The sequence below is a fragment of the Chelon labrosus genome, assembly GCF_963514085.1.
Source record: "Chelon labrosus genome assembly, chromosome: 24".
Classification (NCBI taxonomy): domain Eukaryota; kingdom Metazoa; phylum Chordata; class Actinopteri; order Mugiliformes; family Mugilidae; genus Chelon; species Chelon labrosus.
The window spans coordinates 13,912,622-13,931,102 of record NC_140357.1 but is presented as its reverse complement, the minus strand read 5'-3'; the positions used below and the strand labels follow the sequence as shown (position 1 = coordinate 13,931,102).

General features: G+C 44.2%; 1 protein-coding gene across 1 annotated transcript in view; it reads right to left on the bottom strand.

Moving 5' to 3' along the window:
* The window catches only part of LOC311509578 (NACHT, LRR and PYD domains-containing protein 14-like), a gene marked incomplete at both ends in the record, with an annotated part of 67,560 nt that extends 52,142 nt beyond the window's left edge, over positions 1 to 15,418 (bottom strand). The window contains 5 exons of the mRNA XM_084574810.1: positions 3,813 to 3,986; positions 4,068 to 5,865; positions 6,071 to 6,355; positions 6,448 to 6,528; positions 15,289 to 15,418. Coding sequence (XP_084430936.1) covers positions 3,813 to 3,986; positions 4,068 to 5,865; positions 6,071 to 6,355; positions 6,448 to 6,528; positions 15,289 to 15,418 — 2,468 coding nt within the window. The remainder of the gene's footprint in view (positions 1 to 3,812; positions 3,987 to 4,067; positions 5,866 to 6,070; positions 6,356 to 6,447; positions 6,529 to 15,288) is intronic.
* Positions 15,419 to 18,481: the final 3,063 nt, after the last annotated feature.

Genomic DNA, 18,481 nt, shown 5'->3' with positions numbered 1-18,481 from the left:
AGCAGTGGGCCGATTGGTTTCAGAGGTCCTGGATCTGAGACTTGACTTTTCTTTTACCTCAATGTACCTTGGACAGTAAGAGTGACTCATACATACAAAATGTTGGCTCCAGAGGAACCCTCCGACCATCATCCTTCTTATCAACATAATCAACTCTATATGCATTATGGAGAAAATGACCTTCACTATTCGCTTACAAAAGCAGAAGGGAGACAAATATTGGAAAAAATGGGACTGTTATAACCATGTGGATTTATAATGTATATGTATACTGTAATCCTTTTATCTTTACTTTTGTAACTAGACTTTTCAGTGACCTGCACTTGTACCTGCCCTTGCTCTGTATATGTATAAATGCCAGACCTCATCCCTCTTTTATGTTCATATAAAAGCAAAAAACAATAAATAAAAGTATGAAAAAAAAAAAAGTCTTCATGACTCACATAGACCCACAGTTGTGTTGTTTTCCAAAAAATCAAATGCAAAATCTGGAAGCAGCTCTACAAAGGACTGACTGGAGTGAAACATTAGAAAACAAGGACATAGAGATTTCTAGCAATTTGTTCTTTACAAAAATTAATGAAGTAATGTTAAACTTCACCAGAAAGGGTAACCAACATAAGAAAAAAGGAAATTCATTACCTTAGTTAAATGATGAATGCAGGAAAATAATGACCGAGATGAACAACTTAAAAAATCATTGAAAACTGGTCTCACTATAGACAGACAAAAGTTCACATTAAGAAATAAAGTCACTCAAAGTCTGTGAAAGGCTAAAGCAAAATTCTTCTTGGATATAATTGTCGAAGCAAAGGGAAATGCTAAAAAGATCTGGCAAAATCTTAACCAATTAATTGGCAAAGAAATGAAAGACTCAAACAAAAATATTGAGCTGAAATTTAACAATGCAATGGTAAGTAATCCAACCGTCATAGCTAATGAATTTAACATTTTTAACTTAACTCAGTCAGGGAGATAACAGAAATGTTCCCACCATCTATTCTTGCTGCCAGAACTATTAGACCAGTTTGTGAGAAACAGGAACTGTGTGTCTGACCTGTAGTAGTAGTATATATATGTGTATATGTATATGTATGTATATATAGATACATAGATATATATATATCTTATATTTTTACATTTCATATTTGTACATTTTGTGTTTAAGTTGCTGCACCGTAGGAACTTTGAGGAAAGAAATTTCAATCCTGTTATGTGTTGCACATGTCAGAATTGACAATAAAGCTGACTTTGACTTGACATTGACTTTTGACTCATCAGCAGCACAGGTGTCCCCCAGGGGACAGGGGACAGCAGACTTCAGACACAACACAGACAGCTGTGTACTGCTGAAGTTCTCTGATGACTCTGCGATTGTCGGCCTCATCAGAGATAATGATGACGATGCAGAGTACAGAGGACTGACGGGGAACTTTGTGGACTGGTGTCAGTGAAACCACCTCCTGATCAACGCGGGGAAAACCAAGGAGATGGTGGTGGATTTCCGTAGACGTCGTTCTGCCCTCCCCTCACCAGTGAACATCCAGGGAATGGACATTGAGCAAGTGGACTCTTATAAGTACCTGGGTGTTCACCTCAACACCAAACTGGACTGGTCTCACCACACTGAGCCAGTCTACAGGAAGGGACAGAGCAGACTCTACCTTCTGAGGAGACTGAGGTCTTTTGGAGTGAAAGGGGCACTCCTGAAGATCTTCTAGGACTCTGTAGTGGCATCAGCCATCCTGTACGGAGTGGTCTGCTGGAACAGTGGCATCACAGAGAGGGACAGGAAGAAGCTGGATAAGATCATCAGGAAGTCCAGCTCTGTCCTGGGCTGCCCTCTGGACTCAGTGGGGGAGGTGGGTGACAGGAGAGTCCTGGCTAAACTGTTATCCATGCTGGACAATGAGTCCCACTCCCTGCATGGAGACCTGACAGGAGTGAGGAGCAGCTTCAGTGACAGACTGCTTCACCCTCGATGTGTGAAGGAAAGATACAGAAGGTCTTTCCTTCCTGCTGCTGTTAGGCTCCACAACCAACACACCTGATATATGTGCAGTATTACTCCATCATATGTGCAATAGTATTACACCATAAGTGTAAAAACTCCAAACAACAGCTTGACACCAGTCTATGCAATATTTTAAAATTCAACCCGTGCAATATTTCTATCCGATTCTATTTCATTATTTATCTTTTATAGCTACTCTTTTTGCTCTCGTTATTTTTTTTTTATTTTTTTTTTTACTCTGTAAGCTGTTGTGAACAGCAATTTCTCCATCACGGGACTAATAAAGGTTTTTCTTATTCTTATTAATCCTGCACAGCCTGTTTTTTCTCTACGAGAAATAACAGAGGTGGAAGTCACTAACATCATTGGCTCACTAAACACTTCTAAAGCCAAGGATGTTCATGGGCTGGATACAGATGTCCTCAAATTATGCAGAGAATCCCTTCTATCACCAATAACATGTATGGTCAACTTATCATTTAAACAAAAAGTTGTCCCATCGTCTTGGAAAACGGCTACAGTCACCCCAATCTTTACATCTGGTGACAGTTCAAATATAGTCAACTATCGGCCAATCAGTATCCTCCCTGTAGTTTCTAAAGTTGCTGAGAGGTAGGTAGCAAAAATTATGAATGAACATTTAAATAAAGGCCACTCTCCTTTGCATCCAATGCAATTTGGAAGTAGAAATTGTTTCCGAATTCAAGTACCTTGGTGTGACCCTTGATTCCACACTATGTTTCTGGAGCCACATTAAAAGAATATCTAATAGAGTGAAATTCAACTTGAAAAATTTTAAACAAATATGCCCTTTCATGCTGCTACAATGTTTTTAAATTCAATGATTCTGTCACACATTAAATATTGTATTACATGTTGGTTGCTGGCAGGTGTAAATACATGCAAAATCATTGAATCACTCTATAAAAAATCTTTAAAAGTCTTTAAATGTCATTTCATGTTTGTAATGTCTTTAAAAAAAAGCACAACTTACTGAGCCTTGAGAATTTTAAAAATCTTAAATTTGCTTGTTTGAAGTACAAGGTGGTTCACGGACTTGCCCCACCTCCCATGTGTGACTTTGTTAAAAAAGGTCTCACAGTGGTCTCAGGACCAGGGCCTCCTCTAGAGGGGACTGTGAGGTCCCACACAGAAAAACAGCCTTTGGACAAAATGCTCTTTCTGTAAAGACCAGTAAGATCTGGAACAGTCTTCCACTGTCCATAAGGGAGTGTCCCACATTACAAACCTTCAAAACTCACCTCAAGCAGTGGTTGAAATTAAACCAGTCTTGAAACCATTGACTTTTATCTTCTTACTAATGTACTGTCTTGTGATGTCCTCTTATTGTCATCTATTGTCCTGTCCTATGTCTTACCATGTTTTTGTGTTACCTGCCTAGGGACTGTGGATGCAAATTAGCATTGTTGCTATAAACCGGCATATTTACGTCTATTGCTGTCTAAATAGATGTTCATTAATGTTCACTGTCCCTATCAAATACATAAATAAATAAATAAATAAATAAGATGCTGCTGACCTCATTACAGGATCAATATCTCCTCCTCACACATGTTGGACTACAAACTGTTGATTAGTTCTTTGATTCCAGGACCTTCTTCTTCCTGGATTTGGTGTCTCAGGAGGTTTGTGTCATTCAAATGTTAAAGGAGAAGCTGACATGTTCAAGTGTGTCTTCCAACAACTCCTTTTCTATCTGACAGTCCTGACAAGAGACCTCATTTAAACTGGATCTCCATTCTTCAGAAGCCTGATAAGAAAATAAATGAAAACTGACCTCAGAGTCTCCAGTTTACAGTTTGGACTCTTCAGTCCAGCAGACAGATGCTTCACTCCTGAATCCTTCAGTTTGTTGTCACTGAGGTCCAGATATTTCAGATTAGAGGACTGGGAGCTGAGAACTGAAGACAGAGCTTCACAGCTTCTCTCTGAGAGTCTACAGTTATTCAGTCTGAAAAGACAATGACAGAAAAGACTTTAACTTTTGTGACCAGCTGACAGGTTGCTGTGTATTTATTGATGATGTACTTACAGAGCTATGTTGGAGGCTTTGACCACTGGCAGCAGCCTCAGAAGAACCTCCTCTGAAGCAGAGTATTTCTTCAGGTTAAACACGTCCAGATCTTCTCCTGATGACAGTACGATGAAGCCCAGAGCTGACCACTGAGCAGGAGACAGTTTAGCTGTGGAGAGACCTCCTGATCTCAGAGTCTGTTGGATCTCCTCCACTAGAGAACCATCATTCATTTCATTCAGACAGTGGAACAGATTGATGCTTCTCTCTGCAGAAAGATTCCCTCTGATCTTCTTCTTGATGTACTGGACTGTTTCCTGATTGGTCTCTGAGCTACTTCCTGTCTGTGGAAGCAGGCATCGTAGACAAGTCTGATTGGTCTCCAGTGAAAGACCCAGGAGGAAGCGGAGGACCAAGTCCAGGTGTCCATTTGGACTCTGTAAGGCCTTGTCCACAGCACTCTGGTAGAAATGTGTTAGTTTAGGTTTGATACTAAAGAGTTTAGACAACAGATTTTTTTTTTTCTCTTCCAGCAGGTTGACATCAGAGTTGGAGAAGGTCTGATGGACATGAAGAGCAGCCAGAAACTCCTGAACGCTCAGATGGATGAAACTGAACACCTCGATAATGTACATCCTTTTCTTCACTATAAAGGTCTTTGTCAACACTCCTGAGTACATTGAGGCTGCTCTGATATCAATGCTACTGTCTTCCAGGTCTGATTCATAGAAGATCAGGTTTCCTTTCTGCAGCTGATCAAAAGCCAGTTTTCCCAGAGACTCAATCATCTTCCTGCTCTCTGGACTCCAGTGTGGATCTGTCTCAGCTCCTCCATCATACTTGACCTTCTTCACGTTGGTCTGAACCACCAGGAAGTGGATGTACATCTCAGTCAGGGTCTTGGGCAGCTCTCCTCCCTCTCTGGTTTTCAACACATCCTCCAGAACTGCAGCAGTGATCCAGCAGAAGACTGGGATGTGACACATGATGTTGAGGCTTTGTGATGTCTTGATGTGGGAGATGATCCTGCTGGCCTGCTCCTCATCTCTGAATCTCTTCCTGAAGTACTCCTCCTTCTGGGGGTCAGTGAACCCTCTGACCTCTGTCACCATGTCAACACACTCAGGAGGGATCTGATTGGCTGCTGCAGGTCGTGTGGTTATCCAGAGGCGAGCAGAGGGAAGCAGTTTCCCCCTGATGAGGTTTGTCAGCAGCACATCCACTGAGGTGGACTCTGTAACATCAGTCAGGGTCTCAGTGTTGTGGAAGTCCAGAGGAAGTCGACACTCATCCAGACCGTCAAAGATGAACACAACCTGGAACTTTCCAAAGCTGCAGATTCCTGCTTCTTTGGTTTCAGTAAAGAAGTGATGAACAAGTTCCACCAAGCTGAACTTTCTCTCTTTCACCACATTCAGCTGTCTGAAAGTGAATGGAAACATGAAGAGGATGTCCTGGTTGGCTTTGTCTTCAGCCCAGTCCAGAGTGAACTTCTGTGTTAAGACTGTTTTCCCAATGCCAGCCACTCCCTTTGTCAACACTCTTCTGATTGGTTTATGTCTTCCAGGTGAGGCTTTAAAGAGGTCTTCTTGTCTGATGCTTGTTTCTGGTCTGTGTGGTTTCCTGGATGCTGTTTCAATCTGTCTGACCTCATGTTCATCATTGACCCCTGCAGTCCCTCCCTCTGTGATGTAGAGCTCTGTGTAGATCTCATTCAGAAGAGTTGAGTTTCCTGCTTTAGCAATCCCCTTAAACACAGACTGGAACTTCTCCTTCAGAGTAGATTTAAGTTCACGTTGACACCTGTCAAGAGCCTCTGAATGATAAAACAACAGACAATCAGATCATCTGATGTGTTGTAGATCAGTTTACTGTATAGGGCATCAAGAAAGACTAACTGGACTCTTTGGAACTATCTGCATTTATACATAAACGTATCCTCACATCTGGTCAGATCTTCTGAGTTACTCTGCTCAAGCAAACGTTAACACAACCATCACCAGAGAAACACGTGGCCTCACCTTTCTGAGCAGGTTGATCACAGGACAATTTCAGGTGACCGGAAAGGGCAGGATCTATGGACTGAAGACGTTGGATCATCTTCCTGCAGGCCTTCTCTCCCTTTTTCTTCACAGTGTCAATGAAGTGGCGTACCTTGTCTGCTCTGACTGGGTTCTTCTCTGATATCGATTCTTTCTCCAACTCAGTCAAGACACCGTCTGTTACGAGGGCCTCAAGGAGCTGTGTAAGGACTTCTATCGTCACCCTTTCCACCAAGTCACTCCGCACGCTGGCAACCAACTCCTCTACAGGAACAAGGACACGTCCATTCAGACATTCTGTCACTTTCAGAGAAGTCATATTTCCTCTGTTCCCTGCAGGGATCCCTCAGTCTTACCTGCCACGTGAAGTCTACAGATATCTAAAGATGGTAATCTGAAGAGCAGGCGCTTGGTTTTGATGGAATCAATTTGAAACTCTTTTGGAGGAACAAGGATGTAAAGCTTCCTGAGATGAGCCCCCACCCTCCCACTCCCTGGGTTCCTCTACCATCATCTATCTGCACATTCTTCATTTTCATGTCTTCACTTTGTCAGTTTTCATCCCATCCCCCGACTATTTTCATCCCACCTCCTCCAATTGTTTTCATCCCATCCCCTCTTTTCATCACATTCCCCTGACCCCTTTTTATCTCTTTTCCTGTGACCTATTTCATCCCTTCCCCTCCAACTCTTTAATCTCATCTCCTTTGACCCTTCTCATCCCTACATCCATTTCTCTCATGACCTGTCTATTAATAAACTTATTTGCATCAATTAATGCCTGGTCTTTGTCAGAGAAACTAAGTTACTATAACTTAAGTTTTAGGACTTGACCACACCCACTATCATTCCAGTTGTCATGCTTACCTATCCACCTTATTCCTAGCTCCCATGAGCCCTTGCGTGAATTATGGGTGAGACTTCCGGTACGAACCGGAAGCCACGTTTTTACTTACTAGCTGTCAGCGCGAATCCACTTTCTCCGACTACTTCGACACGTAAACCATATGGAAACACCAGCTGTCACAGCTCAAACAAGACATTACAATCCTGCTGCCTAATAATATAGAGGGGTGGGAGGATGACATGAAGAAGTGGCCTAAAATAACATACAGTGGCATAGTTAGCCACTTTAACTGTGCCGCTTTGGACGGGGAAGCAATATAATGTATTAAATCTATGAATAGAATAAATAGATATGAATGAACGAATGAATCTTTAACTTATTTTCAAATCAGATTGAGAATGCTGTGAGACAGGAAAGACAGGGACATCATGCACTGATGCACAGAGAAAGTGGAATTATTATATTATATTATATTATTGAACAAAATATTACACTACCAGTCAAAAGTTCGGACACACCCTGTCATTTTTATTTATTTTCACGATTGTTTACATTGTAGATTCTTACTGAAGACGTCAAAACTATGAATGAACACATATGGAATTATGTAGTAAACAAAAAAGTGTGAAATAACTAAATATGATTCATATTTTAAATTCCTCAAAGTAGCCACCCTTTGCTTTGTTGACAGCACTGCAAACCCAATTAGCTTCATGATGTAGTCACCTGAAATGGTTTTCACTTCACAGGTGTGCCTTGTCAGGGTTCATTTGTGGAATTTCTTGCCTTCTTAATGGGGTTGGGACCATCAGTTGTGTTGTACAGAAGTCAGGTTGGTACACAGCTGACAGCTCTATTTGACAACTGGTAGAATTCACATTATGGCAAGAATCAATCAGCTAAGTAATGAGAAATGCTCTTCATCTCTGGGAACTCCTTCAATGTAACTTCCGGCGCAGGTCGAAGCCGGCAGCTGCTTGCAACAGCTCTTACTCGTTCTCTCTTTTTCCTCATTTTTTTCTCTAATGTATTTCACTTTTTGCTTAGCTTTTTACTTTGTATATACTTTTAAGACAGCTCTGCACTTTTTGACTTTTTTGAGTCTTTTCGGAGTATTTTAACAACTTTCAGACTGGCCGGTGTAACAATGCACGAAGCGGCCGGCGTGTGCTTTGTTTACAGGAGGGAACAGCTGATCGCGCTGCGTAGCGCTGTAGTGTTCCCTCGGGACAGACACGAGATTCCCCTGGAGCTACTCCGTAAGACCCGCCGCGAATGCCGTGCAGGAAAACAGCGTCGCGAAAAGAAGAGACGCTTCAGACCTGTTCTTCCCTCCGTCACCATGGAAACGTGAGATCTCTACCCAACAAGACGGACGAGCTGGAAGCTCTGACACGATACCAGCGGGAGTACAGAGAGAGCAGCGTCCTTCTTTTCACGGAGACCTGGCTTACACCGAGCATCCCGGACGCCACTGTTATGATGGACAACTTTCACCTTCTGAGGGTGGACAGGACAGCTGACAGTGGTAAGGGGAAAGGAGGAGGCCTGGCTGTGTTCCTGAACGAGAGGTGGTGTAAATCTACACACTGCTCTGTTAAAGCACAACTGTGTAGTAAGGACATTGAACTGTTAGCAGTTAGCATGAGGCCATACTATCTGCCACGGGAGTTTTCACATGTTATTGTGATAGCAGTGTATGTTCCCCCATCTGCTAAGACAGAGACAGCTTCTGATGCCCTGCTCTCAGTAACCAACAAGCTGCAGACACAGCACCCACAGGTCCTCTTCCTCATCTCTGGAGACTTCAACCACGCTTCTCCCTCATCTGTTCTGCCCACATACACTCAGTATGTCACCTGCCCCACAAGAGACAAGAAGACACTGGACTGGTTTTATGCCAACACCAAAGAGGCATATTCTGCATCCCCCCTCCCTCCCCTAGGAAGAGCTGACCACAACATTGTTCACCTGCAGCCTGTGGTCCGATGCACGGTGAAGAGGTGGACTGTGGAGAGCGAGGCAGCTCTCAGGGACTGCTTCAACACCACTGTGTGGACAGAACTCTGTGATCCACATGGGGAGGACATCAAAGCCATGACAGACTGCATTACAGACAACATTAACTTCTGCTTTGAGAACACTGTTCCCTCCAGGGTGGTACGGTGCTTCTCAAATAACAAGCCGTGGATTAACCCTGATATTAAAGCTCTGCTGAAGGAGAAGAAGAGAGCTTTCAGATCAGGGAATAAGGAGGAGCTGAGGACTGTGCAGAAGGAGCTGAGAAAGAAGATCAGGGAGGGAAAGGCCAGCTACAGGAGGAAGATGGAGGAGCAGCTGCAGAGGAAGAACATCAGAGGGGTGTGGAGAAGCCTGGAAACCACCTCAGGCTACAGAACACCCCATGCACAGGTTGAGGGGGATCAGCAGTGGGTCAATGATCTAAATCTACATTTCAACAGGTTTGATCAAGCACCCACTCCTCCCCCCATGCAGCCGCTCCCTCACTTGCTGTCACCTGGCTTATGCCCTCCTCACCCAGCCCCTCACACCTCTGGCTCATCGGACAATACAACCACTTCACACCAAGATGGAGCCACTCATCCCCCACCCTTGTCCTTCACAGCAGACCAGGTGAGAAAAGAGCTCAGGAAGATAAAAGCGAGGAAAGCAGCTGGACCGGATGGTATCAGCTCCAGGCTCCTTAAGTCCTGTGCAAACGAACTGTGTGGAGTTATGGAGCACGTCTTCAACCTGAGCCTTGAGCTGAGAGTGGTACCACAGATTTGGAAGACCTCGTGTGTGGTACCGCTGCCCAAAACATTGCACCCTAAAGACCTCAGCAGCTACATACCAGTGGCTCTAACATCCCACCTGATGAAGACACTGGACAGACTGATACTGGGACATCTCCGCTCTAAGGTGGGCCCCTCCATGGACCCACTACAGTTTGCCTACCGTCCTAATGTTGGAGTGGAGAACGCCGTTATCTTCCTGCTACACCGAGCTCTCTCTCACCTAGAAGAGCCCGGCAGCACTGTGAGAATCACCTTTTGATTTCTCCAGTGCGTTCAACACCATGCAGCCGCTGATTCTGAGGGACAAACTGGAGAGGATGGGTGTGGACCACCAGCTGTCTACATGGATCCTGGACTACCTCACAGACCGACCACAGTTTGTGAGAAACAGGAACTGTGTGTCTGACCTGCTCACCAGTAGCATGGGTGTCCCCCAGGGGACTGTCCTGGGCCCCTTTCTTTTCACCCTCTACACAGCAGACTTCAGACACAACACAGACAGCTGTGTACTGCAGAAGTTCTCTGATGACTCTGCGATGGTAGGCCTCATCAGAGATGATGATGACGCAGAGTACAGAGGACTGACGGGGAACTTTGTAGAATGGTGTCAACGAAACCACCTCCTGATCAACGCGGGGAAGACCAAGGAGATGGTGGTGGATTTTCGTAGACGACGTTCTGCCCTCCCCTCACCAGTGAACATCCAGGAAATGGACACTGAGCAAGTGGACTCTTATAAGTACCTGGGTGTTCACCTCAACACCAAACTGGACTGGACTCACCACACTGACACACTCTACAGGAAGGGACAGAGCAGGCTCTACCTTCTGAGGAGACTGAGGTCTTTTGGAGTGAAAGGGGCACTCCTGAAGACCTTCTTTGACCCAGTAGTGGCATCAGCCATCCTGTACGGAGTGGTCTGCTGGAACAGTGGCATCACAGAGAGGGAGAGGAAGAAGCTGGATAAGATCATCAGGAAGTCCAGCTCTGTCCTGGGCTGCCCTCTGGACTCAGTGAGGGAGGTGGGTGACAGGAGAGTCCTGGCTAAACTGTCCTCCATGCTGGACAATGAGTCCCACCCCCTGCATGGTGATCTGACAGGACTGAGGAGCAGCTTCAGTGACAGACTGCTTCACCCTCGATGTGTGAAGGAAAGATACAGAAGGTCTTTCCTTCCTGCTGCTGTTAGGCTCCACAACGAACACTCTTAATATGTGCAATAGTATTACACCATAAGTATAAAAACATTTTTACAACTCAATCTGTGCAATATTCCAGTGCAATATCTGTTCCACTATTTATCCTTATCTTTATAGCTACCCTTTTTTTTTTTGCTCTTGCTATTCTTTTATTGTTTCTGTAAGCTGTTGTGAACTGCAATTTCCCCATTGCGGGACTAATAAAGGTTTTCTTATTCTTATTATTATTATTCTTAAGACTGTTGGAAAACCATTTCAGGTGACAACCTCATGAAGCTCATCCAGAGAAAGCCAAGAGTGTGTAAAGCAGTAATCAAGGGTGGCTATTTTCAAGAATCATATTTGGAGTTATTTTACAATTTTTTGTTTACTACATAATTCCATATGTGTTCATTCATAGTTTTGACGTCTTCAGTGAGAATCTACAATGTAAATAATCATGAAAATAAAAAAAAACTATTAAATGAGAGGGTGTGTCCAAACCTTTGACTGGTACTGTATATATTATACACTGTTATTCTTGTGACACTGCTGTCAGTCCTCTTTAGCACCCGGCGTCTCTTCTCCGGTGGTCTCTCCCAACCACAAGTAGAGTACGGGTGTTTCGTCAATAAAATGAAACGAGCACACATACAATGTTTTCGGTGTTTTTTCTTTTTTTTCAAGTTGAGTTGTTTCAGCCACATCCTTCTGAGTTCCTCATCCCTCGGTAGGCGGTGGAAACTGTACCGATTCTCACAACAACATTCCCTCTTCGTCTGGGGTGCATGTTCAAAACACTGCTCTTGTTGCCACAGATTCAACTTCGCCTGGTTATTAGTACAACCGCGAACAGCTGATAATCGTTTAGTAAATAACAGTAAAGACCAGTAAATTTCCAAATAAACCGCTATGGGAAACGAAAACCGCTAGCAACCAATGGCTCACTGCTACTTCCGGTGTGTCACCGGAAGTTGGACCCATAATCGTTTCTACATCAGCGCCCCCAGGAATAAGGTGGATAAAGGTGTGTCCTAAACCTTTCTTTGTCTGTTCGTCTCAGTTCTCAACCCCCACCCTCCCCATCCCTCTTTTTTCGTTTCTTCCTCTTCCATCTTTCATTACTGGAACAAAGAGCTTCCTGAGATGATCCCCCACCCTCACACTCCCTGGTCCTTCAGGTTCCTCTACCATCATCCATCTACACATTCCTTCCTTTTCATGTCTTTGCTCCAAACCTTTTCATTACATCCTCTCAGACTCTTTTCATCCCATCTCCAACTGTTTTCATCCCATTCTCTCCGACCCTTTTCATCCCATTCCTCTGCCCTTTTCATCCCATCCCCTCTGACCCTTGTGATCCCATCTCTTCTGACCATTTTAATCACCTTAACTCTTTTCATCCCATATTCTCAATGCTTGTCATCCCTTCCCCTCTGACCCTTTTGTTCCCATTCCCTCAACCTTTTTGATCCCACCCCTCCGACCCTTTTCATCCCATCCTTTCTGACCCTTTTCATCCCACCCCTGAATACTAACTGATGTACAAACAGTTCTTGTTTTCCGGTTCCTCGTTGGAACATTTTATTTTAATCAGTTCATCCAACCATCTGCTGTGAACCATCTCTACATCTCACCTGAGCTTCAGGTTCAACTCAAGGTAACACAGTAAAAACATACCTGCTGTAACGACGGCTTCATTGTCCAATGGTGGGAGTTCAGCCTGGTCCCCAGAGACCACATGGGCAGGTCTGAGGGGCTGAAGGCTGCAGAGAGATGGGGGAGATGGTTTTACTGATGAATGACTGACAGGTCTGTGTAGAGGTTTCTGAGAACTCAGTCATCATAAACTCTGACATAATGTGAGCACGCTGTCTGAAGCCACAGACGTTTCATTCTCAGGTACTTTGTGCTTATGGAGGCTCTTAGAACAGCTTGTTGGGCCCTTGAACCTTGGACAATGATCTATGTTCATGATAAGCAGCTGGTTACTTCTGCAGGGAGCGGCTGACCTTTAACCTCACATGAAACTGTTTGAGATCAACGTCCCATCACAACATGCTCTCTAGTTTCTGTTGTTGGTCTCATCTCTGACGTTCTCTCAGCTGAAACAGACTTTATAGACAGAGTGATCTTCTTCAGAGTTAGTTTCAGATGAGATGGTCCGTTATTGATCCACAGTGGATAGAACAGTAGCACACAGGATCAGAGCAGACATTAAGTACGTACAGTACCAAAGTATTAAAAAGTATGGCTGAGTAGCAGCGCTGTCAAGAAGGCTCAGTACTCTAGTTAAATCTAGTAGCTACAGTTAGCCTGTACACCTATCAGTAGCGCTGCTCATTCATTTGACTTGCAGCTATCCTGTGTAGTTGTAGATCTCAGTAACAGTGGACATTCACTGGTTAGTTCAACGTTCCACTTGTAGATTGTGTTGATCTTCTGTTTAGTGGCAACATGTTGCAGTAGAGCAGCAGTAGTTGCTCTTCTAGTAGTTATTGTGTATGTCGCACAGTGGGACCAGGACAAACAGGATCTGACACCTCTGCATGTTTTCATCAACATCTTGTGGAAGTGACAATAAACAGGACTTGAATGGACTTGAATGTGCTGTAGAAGAAGTCAAACTAGTGGACTATGAATGAAATCCTCAAACACTGAGCTGTAACTACACCATGCACAGAAAGATAATCCTGGTGTGAGCAGGCTGTGGTTATTCAGCTGGATGTCACTGCTCACAGTTCAACATCAGGCTGCTGCTCAAGGCTTATGAAGCTTGAATATAGTCCTGGACTCTTAACCTTTCTGTCCAGTGTCCTGGTGTCTTGGAGTGACGTCTTTAACTCACAACACTTAGAGATGGTCCTCTCACCTCTGAGCTTTGCTCTGGTTCAGAGTGGTTGTAGAGGGACGGACTCCCTCCTGTCTGTCCTCACTCCGGTCCATGCTGCTGAATTCACATCAGCTCACACTTTGTCCTCACCTGCAGAGGAAACACACATCATTCATCTGAACATCCACTGAAACCATCTCAGCTGCTCCTCTTCTCTGCTTGAAGCTTCTACTATCAGTCCACTAGATGGAGCCATGGAGGACACACATGATGCCTTCACTGACCCTCAGTCTGTCTCCATGTGTATTTAATGAAGCTGCTGTCCACATAAAGACACAGACAGTCAGAGCTCAGGCCTCAGTTATCAGAAACCAGAGGTGTATAGTAACAAAGTAGATGTACTTCGTTACACTACTGAAGTAGTTTTTTTGAGGATCTGTGCTTTCCTTGAGTTTTTTTTCAAATCAGGACTTTTACTTTTACTCTACTACATTGAAAAGTAAAAAATATACTTTTACTCTGTTACTGTGACGTTTGCCACCTTGTTACAAATTAAAATAGAAATATAATTAATCATTGAAGGATTATTGGAATGGGCGTGTCAGAGAGGGCGAGAGGAACAACGTACGGTACTGTCACGAGGTTTAGAGGCCAGGACGGGATGTGCGGGGTGAGGACATCAAAATGGCTACCTCTGCAGTTAACGCTGATGAGGAAGACACAGAGGACGTTACCACACTCACAGCATCTCCTTCAGTAAAAGACGACAGTCACCTGTGACGAGGAGGTAGGAGGCATTTTATTGTGTTCTCAGGCAGACACGAGACACTTGATTCACTCTACAGGTGTTTTTTAGTTTTAGTTTTATAATACCACATCTATTTCATTCAACTGAAAGTGAAATAAAGAGAACAAGGGGAGAACCATTTTTGGTTGTTTTGAGCTACTTTAAGACTTTTACTCAAGTGATTTTCTTATGGATGACTAACTTTTACCGTCAAGTCATTTTTAGTTATGGTATTTGTACTTTTACTTAGTTAGTTTTTTCAAGTACTTTATACACCTCTGTCAGAAACAAGCACTGCTGCTTATTAATCATTAACCTCCTTCATCCAGACGACTCTGAGCTCCGACTCAGGGAAACAGACTGTGGAGCTACAACTAGTGACAGAACACACCTTCACCTCTTCACCATCAAAATATTTTCACGTTCAGCTCTGACTCTTAAAGAAGAAAACATTAAAAACTACTTCATTACCTTCAGATGGAGGTTGACAGAGAAAATCACCTGGGACAAGATCCAGGTGAAACCAGGAAACAGTCTGAGAGCTGCTGGAGGAGGAGACACAACATATCCAAGGAAAAACAGGAAGAGGAAGTGGCCATTTTGAATCATAGTTTTTATGACACCTACCTGAAACACTTACCTGAGTGTCTGAAAGGTTCCCACAAATATAATGTATTATTATTATTATTATTATTATTATTTAGGACACACCTTTATAGGTAGCATGGGAAATAGACTGATATTAATCGTTTACCAGGCCAGTCTTGGCAGGAGATGGACTCTGTGGTTGGGTGGATCAGGGGTCCCGGGGCAGCATCTTCAGGAGCCAGACACTGAGAGTACCAAGGAGGGCAGGGGCAGCGTCCCTCAGCTGGTGATAGCATCACTACTGAAGGACGACAACAACAAGGGAACGCATCACAGTCACTCAAAGGTTTCACTTCCTCTTCTAATGTGTGACTGATGAATGGATGAATGACTCACCTCCTGATGGTCTTCAAATTGCTTCAGCTCAAACATTTGTGAAGAAAAACAATCACTGTCATTTATATCTACAACCACTGGAGGGCGATCTGCCTCTACATATACTGTATATATGTGTCTCAACACTATATGAACTACTGAAAGACAACAAGCGAACGCATCACTACTGAAAGACGGCATTAACAGGTTTAAATTCACCTGCGACACATGAATGCGTCACCATTTCAGATGTACTACAAACAGTGTGAGAGTAAGTGAACGCACCACAGCACACATCCCTCCTGTTCTATCAGAGCAAGAAAGACTGTTTTTATTTAATGTCTCGTTTGACTTTCTGTCTGAATCCTTGGTTTACAGAATAAACGGCGTGGAAGCTCAGTCCAGGTGGACCCACACAGCGGAACAAACGCTGCCGTCACCTCCTCTGCTCCTCGCCGTTAATCCAATTAATTCCCAAAGTGTCCAGGCTGCCGCCTTCCTCCACCAAGAAAGAAGACGCCCGTCAGCAAGAAGACGGCGCTGGGCTCGTGTTCCCAGAGGACACGCACCAAGACAAATGAAGTGATAATTAGCTGCAGCAAACATGTATGTATCTGTGTCAGGGAAACGTTATTGACCCCTGAAGGGAAACTCTTTCCAGATTCAGGCTGAAGGAGGTTTCTGTAACAGGTCGACGGTTTAACGCTCTGATTATACATTCCTCAGAGCCAGGGCCGTCCTAGTCCTCGGGGACGAACCCTCAGAGGAATCTACTGTCGACTCTGAACGCACTGACCTGTCACAGATCTACTCAGAGACGAGCAGCTGGAAACGTCTTCTAACGTTGATCTTCTTCTTCTTCATTGATTGAGCAGAAAGGCAGTTTGCTCACTGAACTTCAGCTTCTGTCAGATTGTTGCCATTGAAATTAGGCGACTTCTCAAAAATCCTCAACTGAGCTGCTAAAGGCAGTTTGCTCACTGAACTTCAGCTTCTGTCAGATTGTTGCCATTGAAATTAGGCGACTTCTCAAAAATCCTCAACTGAGCTGCTAACAAGAAGCTATTTCAACAGGATGTTTAAATATTTTTAGATGAACGTGAAGATGAGTAGTGAAGGCAGCTCTGTGGGCTTCTGTTTTCAGAGGAGGTCATAAACAACGTCTGTGATTAGCCCCCGCATGCCCTGACCTTCGCCGGCCACGCTGTAATTGAGGAGGGGGGCAACAGCTGCCGTTTAATGGCACCTTCACCTGTTTCCAGACCCAGTTCACCTTTAGCTCCTCTCCTGCTTTGAACCAGAAATGGTGGAGTTCCTCAAGGCTCAGCCCCGGAGCCTCTGACTTAATGTGTACATGTTTTTACATTTTGTCTTTTATTTCTTCCAGATTAACAACAATCTGACTCCAGGGAAAAGAACAAGATACTGACTCTGGTTGACCCCCAGAGGGAGGCAGCATAAATGACCATAATAAGAAAATAGCGCTCAACATTAATGAATTATTTATTTCATCTGCTTTAAATATCGATTTAATCCAAAAAACATTTGTTAAAGCTCTACAGTCTCATTAATTAAATCCAGAATCGCTCAAAATCCGACTTACCAAAATATTAATTACTCTTGTTTCATAAAAGCCAGCTGGCTAATTGCTGACACCCCCCGCCCCCCACACACTCACTAATTGATCCAGATGTTAAAGGAAAATAGACTAGTTTTATTTTTATATGTAAACATATACGCCAGCAACTCTCCATCATCTTCATCATCATCAGCGCCGGCCTTGACCCACCCCACCCTCTGATCATGTGACCAATCGCCTCCCTGACCTTGCCAACCTGCTGCCATTACACGTCCCCGCCCCCCCGTCGCTCATCACACAGGCGACACCCGTGGACAAATCAAACAGCTCGCTGCCGTTACTGGCGTTCCCAGCATGCCCCCGTCGTTTCCAGCTCTGACCTCTGACCTCTACATCAGCTGGAGGATGAAGCATAATTAAATTATTTTAAAAATAAATACAACAGATGATCAGATGTCATCCTCTGTGAAGCGATTTAGGTTTGAAGTCTCCCAGATGTCAATCCGTCCTGGTTTGAGACGAGAGGCAGCAGTCCAGAGGAAGAAGACGATTATGTTCCAAGGGTCCAGCCTTAATAGCGCTCGTTTTCTGCCTTGTTCACTCCATTAGTGAGGAGCGGGGAGCAGGGGAGCGGAGGAGCAGGGGAGCTGAGGAGCGGGGAGCAGAGGAGCAGGGGAGCGGGGAGCAGAGGAGCGGGGAGCAGAGGACCCAAGTGCCGGGCCCCACTGCTAATTACGGTGTGAGGGATGATGGGGAAGGGCTCATTAGCGGCGGTGTGGGCCGTAGCATACTGTCTCTCTCCTGGCTAATGATGTTGGATCCACGGCGAGGGGAGGCCGGCGCTAGGCGCTCCATCAAACGTCTCTACGTCCAGGGGTTAACGTGGCTGTTGACTTCTCTGAATCCAGAGCTCAGCGGCCTCATTAACATCCAAGTTAACATCCACGTAACACGAGTTCATCTCTTCTGTTCATTACTGAGACACCAGCTCAGAAAAATAATCAGACCCAGTTTCGTTCAATAAAATTCTCAGAACAAACACGTTAGAGACTCAACTCAACTCAGATGACATTGTCTTCAATAACTATAGTTATACTAGTAATACTATAACTATATGACATACTATACTATACTATGACTTTTTCATTGTTCCACTCATCCGAGTAGCTTCTTCAGTTCTCGGGGACTGGTGGGAAGTCTGAGGTTTAAATAGGACCAAGTTTCAGGAGGAGTTCCTATTTAAACCTCAGACTACCCACCAGTCCCCTAGAACTGAAGAAGCTACTCGGATGAGTGGTGAAACGTCTTCTCAAAAAACTCTACAAGTCCAGTTGCCTTTTTTGGATATACTATACGGTGTTGTTGTTTTTCTACTATGACTTGTTTAAATTTTTCGACATGCTAT